General features: G+C 36.6%; 1 protein-coding gene across 1 annotated transcript in view; it reads right to left on the minus strand.

Moving 5' to 3' along the window:
• Positions 1-12,390, minus strand: part of LOC104432857 (DNA-directed RNA polymerase III subunit 2) — a 31,849-nt gene extending 19,459 nt beyond the window's left edge. The window contains exons 1-21 of the mRNA XM_010045423.3: positions 12,223-12,390; positions 12,019-12,103; positions 11,800-11,921; positions 11,369-11,461; positions 10,516-10,588; positions 10,332-10,422; positions 10,206-10,258; positions 9,134-9,198; positions 8,716-8,818; positions 8,526-8,639; positions 8,051-8,110; positions 7,325-7,363; positions 7,163-7,213; positions 6,950-7,048; positions 5,834-5,893; positions 5,633-5,725; positions 3,567-3,668; positions 3,381-3,491; positions 3,127-3,243; positions 1,824-1,940; positions 1,653-1,733 (exon numbers count right to left, since the gene is read on the minus strand). Coding sequence (XP_010043725.2) covers positions 1,653-1,733; positions 1,824-1,940; positions 3,127-3,243; positions 3,381-3,491; positions 3,567-3,668; positions 5,633-5,725; positions 5,834-5,893; positions 6,950-7,048; positions 7,163-7,213; positions 7,325-7,363; positions 8,051-8,110; positions 8,526-8,639; positions 8,716-8,818; positions 9,134-9,198; positions 10,206-10,258; positions 10,332-10,422; positions 10,516-10,588; positions 11,369-11,461; positions 11,800-11,921; positions 12,019-12,103; positions 12,223-12,245 — 1,752 coding nt within the window. The 5' untranslated portion in view covers positions 12,246-12,390. The remainder of the gene's footprint in view (positions 1-1,652; positions 1,734-1,823; positions 1,941-3,126; positions 3,244-3,380; positions 3,492-3,566; positions 3,669-5,632; positions 5,726-5,833; positions 5,894-6,949; positions 7,049-7,162; positions 7,214-7,324; positions 7,364-8,050; positions 8,111-8,525; positions 8,640-8,715; positions 8,819-9,133; positions 9,199-10,205; positions 10,259-10,331; positions 10,423-10,515; positions 10,589-11,368; positions 11,462-11,799; positions 11,922-12,018; positions 12,104-12,222) is intronic.
• Positions 12,391-13,481: the final 1,091 nt, after the last annotated feature.

Raw genomic sequence — 13,481 nt, forward strand, 5'->3', positions numbered from 1 at the left:
ATGCATATACAAGCATACAGTGATTAAATTCACCTTGCAATACCACACGGAAGTCACTCAGTCTCTGCAATATCTTTTAGTTCTTTCATAAAATACCATTCCTGCCATGTTCAAGACTTTCTTTTGGAGGGGCCAAATGAACAAAAAAAGAAACAGTACACATTCTTATAGCTAAACAAAGAGAGATAAGCTCGCTTTGTCATGCTCGTGATTTTAAACTCATCTCTCAAGAATTCCCTTCATTTACAGGTTAATAATATCTCAGCCAATCTTAGTTGATGTATCGAAACTCAGACAGGCCAAAGAACCAGTAGGGTTCTGATTTATGGGTCAAACAGTTGATCCAACTGAGCAAAACCCTCCTAATTGATTAGTTTTTCTAGATGAGCCCCAAACTGGAAGTTGGAAATTTTGCTGACTTTCCCAAATTGTTGTATGATTCTAACATCATTCCTAACTCTGATGATGTGTAGGTGTGGAAGGTGTCTTAAAGGTTTTAAACAAAAAGAGTGGTCTCAGATGTAGAAAATCTTCTGTAAGATCATTCTTCGGAATGATAGAGGAGTTTAATGATTCTGGTAGTCAGTACAATAGCTTTTCATCAGAATGCAACTAGGAAAGCAAAAGGTCCACCTCAGGTTGCTTAATTCGTCTGGGAAGCTTCTCGAGACTGTACGCTTACTTTGTACCGTGAAATTAATTAAGGAACTGCTGGAAATCAATTTTCGTTTTATTCAATTCAAATGGCATGGCAATTCTCCGTTTAATGAATGTTCCATTTGCACCAATAAGGAAAAACTTAGAAGTCAGATATTTTTTTTCCAGTTGCAACTGCCCAAATAGATCAACAATGGCCTTGGAGGAATATCATGTTTGCGCAAAGGGAAAATATTCTCACCGTTCTTCATCCATCCCTTTTGGGAAGGATTTCATGACAAATAAATCCTCATTAGGATATACAAAGGAACTTTATATTGCTGAGGGGAGGTTGTCGGGGGTTAAGAAGTAGGGAACGGTAGCATGCCCAAGAATGATCATCGAGTATAAGTCCAGATGCAACCCATTAGGCCTAGCAATTCGTGTTTTTGGGTCATATTGTGTTGTGTCATAGCCGTATTGTGTCAAATTTCAGGTCTAACCCAAACACAATAAGTTTATTAAACGCATCATTTTCTTAAAACCCAAGCATGACCATTTACCAAACGGGTTACACAATAAGTTTAACACATTAAAGATATAATCCCTCATACAAATGCACGAAAATGTGTTTAAACATGTCTCGCCGTGTCTATACATATCTAAACGTGTCATATTGACCCGAGTGACAGATAAACCTGTCCATCAAATGTGTCCATGCATGAAATGAATGGGTTGAAAAGGCCAACCTACAAACAACATAATAACCAAGTCAACTTGTCTATATACAAACAAAATACATATTATTTGTAAATAGACAAGTTGACTCGGTTATGATAAGAGAATGTTTCAGCTCAACTCATGCACGTTAAACCACCAGTTGTGTATACCAATCGTGTAAAAAATTGCTAGCCCTATAACCAATAGAAAGGCTAAGTCTTTTTATCTGGACCGATAATATTGCTACCTAGATAAAACTCGCTTAAGTATAGGGGAAAGGAGAAAGAAACATTTACCTGCTTTTCATTGACAAAGACACTAACAAACTCGCCTATTCGGCCAATTCTTCGTAACTTTCTCATAGTGTTTGCAAATCTCTGAAAAAAAATCGCAAACCAAAAGGTTGTGTCACATACATTTATGTTCACAAACTACAACACTTTTAGAGTGAGGAAACCATGGGGTACCTGTGGTCTCCTATGCTTGCCCAGAATGAGCCCATTAAAAGTAATCAAAAATGAATTGGGTGTATGCAGCTCTTCACCAGATAGTAGTTCCAAGTCTTCGACACCCAAACAGTAGCACTACAGAGACATCAAGAATGTCAATATTATTGTCTAAAGAACACTAAAATGCCACCAAGCTAGCTATGTAAATGAAGATAAAAAGAGAATCTCGGGGCCAAATGGAGGCAACCTCATTAGTTCATATCTGGCTGGTTAAATCAACTTATAGTGTTTACAAACAGAACCACTTTTTAAGTTTTCTGTTTAAGAGAAATCATCTAGCATGTATCTTGCCTTTTCTTAAACACCAAGCTCTATCCCATAGGTGCAGTGCCCTTGTTGGAAATGGAAATCCAAAGAGTAGGATTCACATACTTACCAGACATTCTATTCTTCACTAAATCTAGGCCAAACAATTTGCACACAGATCTTTCTTTCCGAGAGCTCAAGCAATTAGAGAAGGTACCATTAACAAGTAGAGAATATATTTGGAGGTCATAATACTACAGTAGTATGTAAGCAGGGTCCTCTATGCAAATAGAAACTGGAATAACGATGTTGAGGAGCAGGTGCACAATACCAGCAAAAACAAGAGCAAAATTCACATAAGACAAGTGCCAAGATTTTAACACTTGACCTCAGAATGGTCACCATGTTAATTGACCATTTTTGTGATAGTTTAAACAAGGCAAAAGGGCATAATCAATGGTAAAGGAATTGATAACAAATCTCACATATATGATAGGCATATTCCTTAACACAACTATACATCACAAATTTGCCATGTACATATCAAACGTGACTTATGGATTAAAAGGGTCAACAATCCATGGCTATACACCGACGTTAAGAGACCTCTATTGACTCAACAAAGCCATAAATATGTGCAATACAAATGACCTATCCCAGCCATACATCCAAAATACTTATGAGATACCCACCACAATCTTGATGATGTGGTGGCAGACATGCAATCATTACTGCCTCTATTTTTATCAAACGGGTGCATAAGAATGAAACACTGGTCAATAGTGAATCTACGTCCATTAAAGAATATGTACCCACAGAATAAAGCTTTAATATCCAGGAGCCTTATCATCTCTTTAAATCATAAATCCACTGTTTTAGACAGCAACTGCTACGTCAGCATAAAAAGAGAAACAGACTGAAATCACAATATTTCAGAGTGTAGAATTTATCATAGTGCATTAACACGCTATACGCAAGAAAATTAAATGAGAAAAAATAGTGTCTCTGGTATTACCAAAGCTATTAGTGGACCCTCCTCTTGATCAGTGGTAACATGAGTCATCAAAGCCAAATTCTTTACTAGACCGCAAGCCTCGCCCTCTGGCGTGTCACATGGGCAGAGCATTCCCCACTACAACCAAAGAGAGGAATTTAAGGATTGACTAGAAGGCATTTAAATAGCTATTATGAGCAGTGCAAACTAAATAGCTAAGAACTACACAAGATCACAATTTGGAAGTTATCCAGGAAATCAAACATTTCGAGCACCTGGCTTGGCTGCAAAGCCCTCGGTCCACTAACTTTCCTTGACTTCTCAAACTGAGGTGAGATTCGGGTCACATGGCCCAATGTCCCTATAAAGGAAAGCCGAGCCAGCACCTTCAAACATAAAAGTTACTAATTAACACCAAACAGAATTAAAGAAACAAAAGTATACAAGGAGAAGGGACAAACCTGTGTCATGCCCTTCCTGTGCATCCTGAAACGTTTGACATCCCAATTTCCCGTTGAAAGGGCCCTTTCTAAGCCCTGAGTTATAATATCCTTGACTAATAACTGTTAAGAGAAATGTTGCACATTGTTGGAAACAGTAAACAGCTAATCTTAGTATTGTGGATTATTCATCTACTACATCATCTTAATTGCTTGATGCACTCTTTAGTATGTGTAAGCCTAGGGGTTGACAACTAACTAGTGCACCTTCATATTTATTTTTACCAAAAAAAGGTGCTACGGATAGATAGTACAAATTCATTCTGGCCCACATTAGAACCTTCGAGTTTCTCATGGGCAAAAAAGAAGGAAATAATCCATCCTTAAAATTGCAATTATTAGTTCTCCATCTCAGAGTAGTTACAAATGTGTTTTGAATTGAACAATGAAATCAAGCTAACTTGCACTGAAAACAGACCAGTGGGAACAATGCACGATCACAATTTGACTTGGTGAAAACAATGAAATTGTGAGTCAATTAGCAAGTTCTGCTCCTGCCTTTTTTTATAAACTCGACTGTTAATATCTTTGGGCTGATTTGAAGAGTCATGAGTATTAAAAAGATAGGCCCAATAGACTCAAATGAAATGGTTTGTTTCCTTGGGGATGTAAGGCTACCACCAATTTTCAGGGGAAAAAAGAAAGAATAAAGAAACACATAATAAACAGATCTCATCCTGAACATTGAAGAAGACTGTACTTTTCAAATTTCTCATGAATACTCTTGGAAAGAGAAAAAGGAAGCTCATTGAGAGAAGTGACCTGAAACACCAACAACAATGGATGAACTTGCATTTGTCGCGAATGGAGTCTCAACGTACCCATAATTTTGACAGCCAAGTGGCATGTCCATCAACTCTCCCCATCACCCCCCCAAAAAAAAAAGAAGAAAAAAAAAAAAAAAAAAAAAGTGGGCTCTCTCTCTCTCTCTCTCAATGGGACTAAATAGTCAGGCATCTTCAACTGAAGAAACTTGTTATTACCTTTTTGGAGCCAAATATAAAGAATCTGGATATTTAATCTTTATTGTTATGATTAACTTTCAAACATGTTGCTCAAATAACTCTGTATTTTCTTGCTTTTATATATCTTTAATGCATTTCTTTTACAAGTAAATGGGAATGTTAGAAATTTCTTCTATCCAATATTTGGTCAAGTAACCTCTCTTTATTGCTTAAGTAAACATAACACGGGTTTTAGCACATTTTGATGAGGATGGAGAGCAATGTCTAGCCCAGAATTTTCCAGGACTATTCCAGTGAGTCCCCTTGCCACAGATCGACTTTAGGAAGCAGAAAAGGTAAATCCAAGTAGAATTGTTTGGTGCCAAGTGGAAGTGCAGTAATGTACGCAGCTTTGAGAGGACAACCTCTTCTTCAACCTCCCCGTGGGGAAGTCAGGAATCAAGGTAAATAGCCTTTCTTCTTTTCGAGCTAGCATTTTTATGATTAACTTTCAAACATGTTGCTTAAATAACTATGTATTTTCTTGCTTTTATATATCTTTAATATGTTTCTTTTACCAGTTAATGGGATCATTAGAAATTTCTTTCATCCAATATTTAGTAAATTGTATTTATGGGAGTAAACAGACTCTCTTTATTGGTTGATTAAGCATCATACAGCTTAGCACATTTTTATGAGCGTTATGAGCATACAATAGTTTGAATTTATTTCACATAGTTTATAAAATCATCAAATTTTAACAATCTGGTTCTACAAGCACCATGTGATCTTACATTAGAAAGCGATTTTGACTACCTCCATCTATTGAAGTAGACATTTTAGGCCATCGTAAAAAGTTAGCATGCCAATATTCACGACATGTATGAACCAAGTGAATAATTCATGATATTGAAATGACGATAGAAACTAACATCAAGAGTAGCAGATTCTTCCAACACATTTCCTAAACAAGTCAAGATGTTGGTCAGATGGAAAGTGTGAGGTATCCCAAGCACGTGCATCTCGAACTATGATGTTGCGAGGAAAATATTAAGTGGTTTCTGTAGGAAAAGAAGTGCTTACCATAGATAAGTCAAGCTGGCTTGATCTGCTGCGCTTTGATAAAACATTATCCGCCTGCTTTTGGACCTCGCTAATCATAGTCTTAAACAAGTCCTGCAGCAAGTTGCCAAATAAGAAGGTAAATGAAGAGGTATACACATCCTTAAAGCAATAATACTTTTTCTATTGTGTAATCATGAAAAGAAATACTTGAGCACATACCTCAAAAAGCAGAGAAATTAACTGGCCAGATAGCTCCAACCGCTTGTTCCCCACGTAGTCCTAATAAAGAGAAGCAGTGTTTACGCATTTTATTTCATCATCCTTTTTTTTTTTTTTTTGGGGGGGGCAAACAAGCCACTGAATTTTTAAATGTATATTCGCAAGCTTTGATACTTAGCACGATATGGTTAAAAAGGGTGAAATCACTACCATGGCCAGCATTGCTTGAAAGTAGAAGAGTATATGAAATGGAGTAACTCAGGATTCAGTGGTTTCAATAAAACCCCATATAAATATTCCTCTTGGTCCAGTCTCAGAACCTTATTGGGTGCACAATATGGGAAGGATGAATAATCTACAGACACAAGGAAGTCTCAGGACCTGTAAGGCCATCATTTTGTAATTCCACACAATCATAAAGTCATTTGCTAAGAGGATGTGCATCAAACTGATAAAACAATACTTTAGCATCCTTCAACTGTCAAACATAGACACCATATTGGCTGAAGCAGGTTAAGACTTTTGAACCATATTGCAGATCACCCAATGGGATTGCCGAGTCTCGCTTGTTAAATGCCTGTTATTGCTCTATGGAGATGTCATTTATGAATATAAGATTTACCATATGCAAGAAAAACATTTGTGAGACATTGCAAAAATCATGAATTCCAATATAATTCTCATTTTCCACCTATATAGAGTATATCATACCCATAGGGAAGTTGTAACTATTTTAGAATACCAAGAAAGATGGAGAGAGATTACTCAAAGGGCTACATCTTTACTCAACAGACTTACAGAAACACTAGATGAAAGCTCTATTTATAGAGCATTGAGAGACACTGCAAAATCCTAATTGTCTAATTTAATAATACCTACTGGCTAGATGTTAATGGTACGAATTATTACTTCGACAGAAGTTATTTAACACCGGCAATCAAGCAGCAGAATAGTTTTCCTATCCTCTTAAAATTTGTCCTTGGCCATACTACTAAAGCATTGTTATACAGGATGAATCAAGTAACACTTCTTTTCAATGTAATTTGCTCCTGTTCAAACACCTAGTTATTGCCACAAAAGAAAGAAGTTCTTCATGATAGGGTTCAGCTCATTCACCTTATCATCCATCGCATCCTTATTCAAAATTGCTTCCATCATGCGCCGTAACATCACAGCAACATATATGCACTTTGGGCGGAAGTTATTCTTGATCACCTTATGCATGACAATCGCAAATAGATGAATAAATGAAAAAATATACAAAATAAATAAATAAGAGTCGGCTTATGTTAATGATGTATAAGAGAAAGACAATGAAGCAAAAATTACCCGCACGTTAGCAAGAAATACATCTCGAAGAATAGACATAGCTCTGCCTTCCTGAACAAGTCATACAAAAAAGGTAAGTGCCACTCAGCAAGTGCTAATAACTACTCAGTAGTAGGACAAACTCAATAATTGGCTGTAGCACGTCCTTGAGCATGGGACAACCTTTCCAGTTGACATATTTGCATATGGCAACTTCTTCAGCTGCAGCAGAAATCAATGCGTGAGAAGATGAGAAACACTATGCCATCACCAGGAAGCAAGCCAACTATACACACAGTCAAAAAAGCAACTAAATCTCCCATCTACCTAACATACAAGAGACAATAGAAATTAGCTGTATCTAACTTTTTCAATGTCATCTAACATAATTACTGTAACTTACTGGACTGAAATACAGTAGATTAGTTACCAACAATTTGCAATTACTAACACTATCATGCAAAAAGGATTGGGAGATATTCCAGATAACTTTAATTCTATTAGAATACCAATGAGGCTGAGCACAAGAAAGAGTTGAGAAGATTATTAACAGCTGCCCACAGGGCATAGTGGGTTATGGGTCCTAAATAAAAGTCGCCTTGATCACGTTGATTTCAGATATCTTTTAAAGAGTCCACATAGAACCTTGTACCCGGTGGCTAAAATTCTGGCAATGGCTCAAATGCAAGGCAACCTGAGTTGTTGAACTCTTGGACAAAAATCATAGGTCCCAGAGTGCATAAACAAACAATTGGCATGGTGTATTTGATAATGGAGTGGTCCTTCTTTTCTGTTTAAAGCGCAGAGCCAATGGGGACTATATTACAAGCTGAAGGAACTTGTTGAACTCTTGCAGAACAGAAATGCAATAGGAAACTCAAGAGCTTGAAGTTGCAAAGCTTTTCAAACCTTTCCCTCGAGGAACTCAAGAGCTTGTTGTTGTGTAAATATACTGAGGCTTGCACATTCCTGAGATTAAAGCAACTTGTGAGACAGAAAAGCCATAACCTAGAGAAGATACACAAAATCAGAAACATGTAACCAGATACAATTTCATATCCTTCCTACATGATATTAATAAGTAAACTGGATTAAGCTTATCCGCTTCCATGATGACTTCACTAAATTTACCCAGGACTATAAAGGTTTTCATAATTCCATTTTCCAGGAAGATGATTATCATTGGCAATTAAACACGCCATGATAGCATGAGAAAATTAATTCTTCGGAAGATCATAAAACAAGATAAGATATTACATGCGCATAATCACAAGCATTAGAGAAAATCAGTTGCTAAAAGATTCACTCTAGTGCATACAGAATTGTCAGATGAAAAATGATTGATCCTAACAAGCATAAAAAATTTCCTTGACCAAACACATACCTCAATCGATTGAAGAAGTAGGGCACTATATCTAGGGTCTCTGCCAATCATCTGGACAACCTCTTGATCACTTTCCATTCCCATTGCCTTCATGACTATCATAATTGGAATATTCTGCAGAAATCTCAACACAAAAAATCAGGGACGTTCCTTTTAAGCATGTGAAAGAAACTAAAACATACAAAACCACCTTTGCAAATTGATTGAGTTGTAAGTACATCTTCCCTTTCTCCATCACCACAACTGTTTTGCTCTTTGTTGCCTCTGTGCTACTAGTTACAGATGCATTAATGCTGCAACAAGTCAAACATGGCCATAAAGAACATTACAGTCCAGACAGAATATCACAACAGTTCTAACATGGCTTGGAGTTGTGCAGAATCAGATATACGTGGAACTAGACATTTGCAAAAGAGTACCAATGTTTCCTATAATAAAATGCTACTTCAAATGAGATAAGAATAAGCAATTTAATCGCATAGTAGTACAAACTTGGTTTTTTTTTTTTTTTTTTTTTTTTTTTTTTTGGGGGGGCAATGATGAACAATCCACGAGGTTTTATATTAAGTAAAAATAACAGAAAAATTCTGACAGTAAAGAAAACTCACTTCCCCTTCTTGTCAGTATCAATAATTATCCTGTTCTTTGATAGTTGTTCTTGTATTAGTATCACCTGCAAACAATACAGTTACCATAATAATTCCATAAGATATATGCCACAGCAAATATGCAAAAACAGACGATTCAGCTAAAATGGCAAGGGAGAAGAGAGAGTTTTGCTGAAAAAACAATGAGACACACAAAAAGATATATGCAGATCTCAGTCTCTCAAAGTACTTCATACGACTCACCTAATATATCCGATACTAGGCATCAATAATGCAAATACCATATTTGATTAATATTAAATACACAATTAACAGCCATCTCATCACAATGGATATACACAAACTTGAAAGAGTGAATGCACATTACAGAAACTTGTTAGCTCAGGAGGTGAATCTCTGGATCAACAAGAATTACAGAAGATGTAGTGTAGGTATCGATCCCAGTTTGTTCACTAATAGCTATATTAACTGCACTTCTTGCGCAGAAACAAACTCCCTTTAGAAGGAAGGCATTTTAAAAGTATCAACGTGCATGTGAACTCAGTTAATTCATACATTCTACTACTACATACATAATTAGACTTCCTGACATCAGCAAGTGAAGGCGTGGCATAACATAATCAAAAGACATCTGAAAACCAAACCTGTGGAGTACTTTACAGAATAAGGGTGAAACAAACATGGTTTAGAAATGAGAACGCAAAGAACAATCAACAGGGCTAGAACAGTGGATTGCAGAGTGCTTCTGTCTGTACTCTACAACAGAGTGCTTTTGTTTCATAGTTTCTATTCTTGCAGCAATTAGTCAGGAAATAATCGTTTCTTAAAAGGGTTTGTCACCATTGGTGCCTCCTAAAGGTCATTTGTTGATTGAATAGAGCCAAGGACCCTTCAACTTAATTAAGGCCATTTAGACAAAAGGACCATCACAAATAATGTTATATTGAGGTGCTACCCAGAAAGCTGAACCGATCGCAGCACGTTTTGCTAAAATGCATATAGCTTCCTATTAAATTATATCCTTTGAAGCATGCGCATCAAAGATAGACGACACTACAATCTGGTACCATACCTTTTCTGTCCCTTTTATTACAAAATACCCTCCAGGATCAAGGGGGCACTCACCTGATAACAGAAACTCATCGGTGAAGAGTTAAAAGAAGCTAAGAGAAGAAGATTTTGAATTTAGCACACAAACCGAGTCTTGCAAGTTCATCTTCATCTTTCCTGAATAGAATACAGCAACAACTGCGAAGCATGATAGGCATTCTTGCAATTGTAACATCATTCTACAAAATAATTCCTCATTGGTATCGAGATTACAGAATGCCCATGAGAATAATCAAAAAGTCAAATAAAACAATCAAAGAGACCACAATTACCTTTTCTAACAAGCTATATCCTCCGTGACTTCCTTTGGTGTACTCCACATCAACCAAAACTGGAGCAGCATACCTAATTGTATACAATTATAATTCTTATTTTTGATGTGGCAGGGCAGCGCAGGAGAAATCTGACTTCTTAGTCAACACAACAATTCAAAGTTGCTGAAGAAATTCAAACAATCATGCTTAGGGCATCCAGATGCTAGTTGTAAGGTGATGTCAGGGCCAAGAAGAAACTCAAATTGTCAACAACATTTAGAACAAGATAACAGTTTGCTGTAACTATACCAATAGCAACCAAAAAAAAAAAAACAAAAAACAAATATTAATAATTATCCAAAAGAACATCATATAGAGTCAACTAAAATGGGCTGATCTTTCATAGTCTTAGTACAGCTCACAAATGTCTGATGACACAACGATGTCAAATACATCCAAATATAATTCAACTATTAAACCAAGAGTAACTCAACTAGTCCCAACTCATCTTCACCTCTGCCATTAACACCATCTGAATGCCAAAGCAATTCTCTTCTTATTGCTCTTCTACCATCAGATAATAATTCAACACCCACTCTTGCAAGTCCACGACCAAATCAGAACCTATCTTCCATTCTCATCCTCAATAGCCACCATGTCCGAGTATGACGCCAAATATTCAACGCTAATATGAAAAGTACCATTGAGCAATCTATAGCATCCAATTCTAAATTTCTCCACATTCTTCCGATAAGAAAAAGCTATACACTTAAGACCAATGACCAAGAAGCATATTCGGCATTTATCGCGTGCAAACACAGTATATAGCTGAACAAGATGCACCATTAAAACTCAAAGATGCACTACATACGTCTTATCAGTCAAACGGCACTTTTGAGGAGAGAGATCCTCAACAATGCCTTCCAGAGCTTCAGTTGGGTTGCCAATTCTGACATCTTTGAACCTACGGATGGCAAGAAACACCACATCAGATTCCCTCTAAAATAAAGAGACAATGAACTTGGAAAGACATACATTAGAAGATCTGTCATGGAGAACAGAATGCACTTTTGTTACCAACTAACACGGAATTTGAATTAAAATTGCTACAGAGTGGTAATGGTCAATAGCGAGCAGACAAAAGCAAGAACATCCTGCAATATTACGGACAAGAGCATCGAATGCCCTTTTGATGGCTGAGGGAGAAACGGATTGATGGGGGTATGTAGAAAATTGAGTGTTAGAAAATTATCTTGACGTAACAAAGAGAGAGCCAACATGGAAAAACGAAGGAGTATGTACCTGACATAAAGGTTGGGATCAACGCTCGACACGATCTTATCATTAGCACGGACGATCTTCTTTATTTCCGTGTTTGCGAAATAATTAAAAGAATCCAAGTGTTGCTTGACTAGCCCTCGCACCTGAAATCACAAGAGATCAATGACCATCGGCAAAACTGCACCTCCCGTTTCCTAAATAGTTCCTAGACATAAGAACATCGACACAAATGACGATTACCTTCAAGAACTCGGGCACGAGCTGGAATTTGTCGACAGCTGATTTTATCGGGGCGGCTAACTTTCGATAGTCGACATCCGCGTGACTGGCATCACCAAGAAGAAACAAAGACCATTTTCAAAACTTCAAATCGCCGAGGCATTAACCATCTCTACCGATGACGCTCGTGATCAAGAATTTCGATTCGGAATCGATAAAAAGTACCTTCTGTTGCGGAGGTCTTCCATAAGCTACGAAAATCGCCGGCTCACCGGAACGAGACGGCGGCGACCACCCCAGCAGGTGCGAGAGGGCGTGCGATGAGGTCGGGGAGCTGTGGCGGCGCCGCTGGGGTGTGGTGAAGGCGCGGCTGAGCGGCGGTGGCGGCGGCGTCGGCGGAATGGGGCGGCGGAATGGGGCGTCGTCGGTCGATGGGGGTTTTAGAGGGGTTTTAGGGGTAAGGCAAGAAAAACCTTAATTATACTCGTATAAATTAGATACCGTATTATTATTATTTATAATACTCGAGTAAAAGTACTTTCCTATATTATATTTATCTTACTTTCCTATTTTACATGTATTTCACTTTCCTATTTTAAATTTATTTTATATCTTCTTTTTATCGATTAATAATATAACACGTCAATAATTATTTATAGGGCCAAAATATACAATTTCTATTTCACATTCATATCAGTAGATGTGTACTATTCTTGTGATTTTTCATTAAATAGTGTGAATTAGTAATAAATTTTAATTAATAAATACGACATTTAAATAATCTCATTGTAGTATGTATTTGTTGTTATGATCCCATGTAGAATTACAATAACATTAGTTTGAGATTTAATTATAGAGAAGTGATTTTTTTTTGCCGACCAAAAAAAATTCGTTTCCTAACAAGTCAAATCATACTTTATTATGCTTCTTTTAAATTTTTTGTGCATTTTTTAGAAAGTGGGAAAAAAATTTCTTTCAATAATATTGTATCCTAAATAATTTTCTCAATCCAAAATGAAAAAAAAAAATCTTTCAATGAATACTAATAGTTGAAAATTTTGAATAAAAGTATGATATATCAATGTCTGATACAAACATCTGATAAACTTCTATGTCAAAATGACATTTAAAATGAAGAATATGCCCAGCAAGTATGAGAAAATTACATAGAAGTTGGAACTAGAGCCGAATGCAAAATTGGAATTAAAACACTACTACTAAACTATCAATGATTTGGGCCAAAAAAAAAAACTATCAATGATTATAAAATTGACTGGAAAATCCTCGAAAACAGGGATGACTTTCAACTTAGGGCTTACTCATTACATATGTATATACGCATAAGTATGACAACGATATCATCATTGATAGTGATTTTTTTCTTTGAGAAGCTAAGATGCCCTTTGTATACATTTTCTTTTGTTTTCATTTATAACCGATAAAATAATTTGACTTGCTTTAGTTCGATTAGATGTTTCTTAATT

Source organism: Eucalyptus grandis, chromosome 1 (assembly GCF_016545825.1).
Source record: "Eucalyptus grandis isolate ANBG69807.140 chromosome 1, ASM1654582v1, whole genome shotgun sequence".
In the NCBI taxonomy this organism is placed as follows: domain Eukaryota; kingdom Viridiplantae; phylum Streptophyta; class Magnoliopsida; order Myrtales; family Myrtaceae; genus Eucalyptus; species Eucalyptus grandis.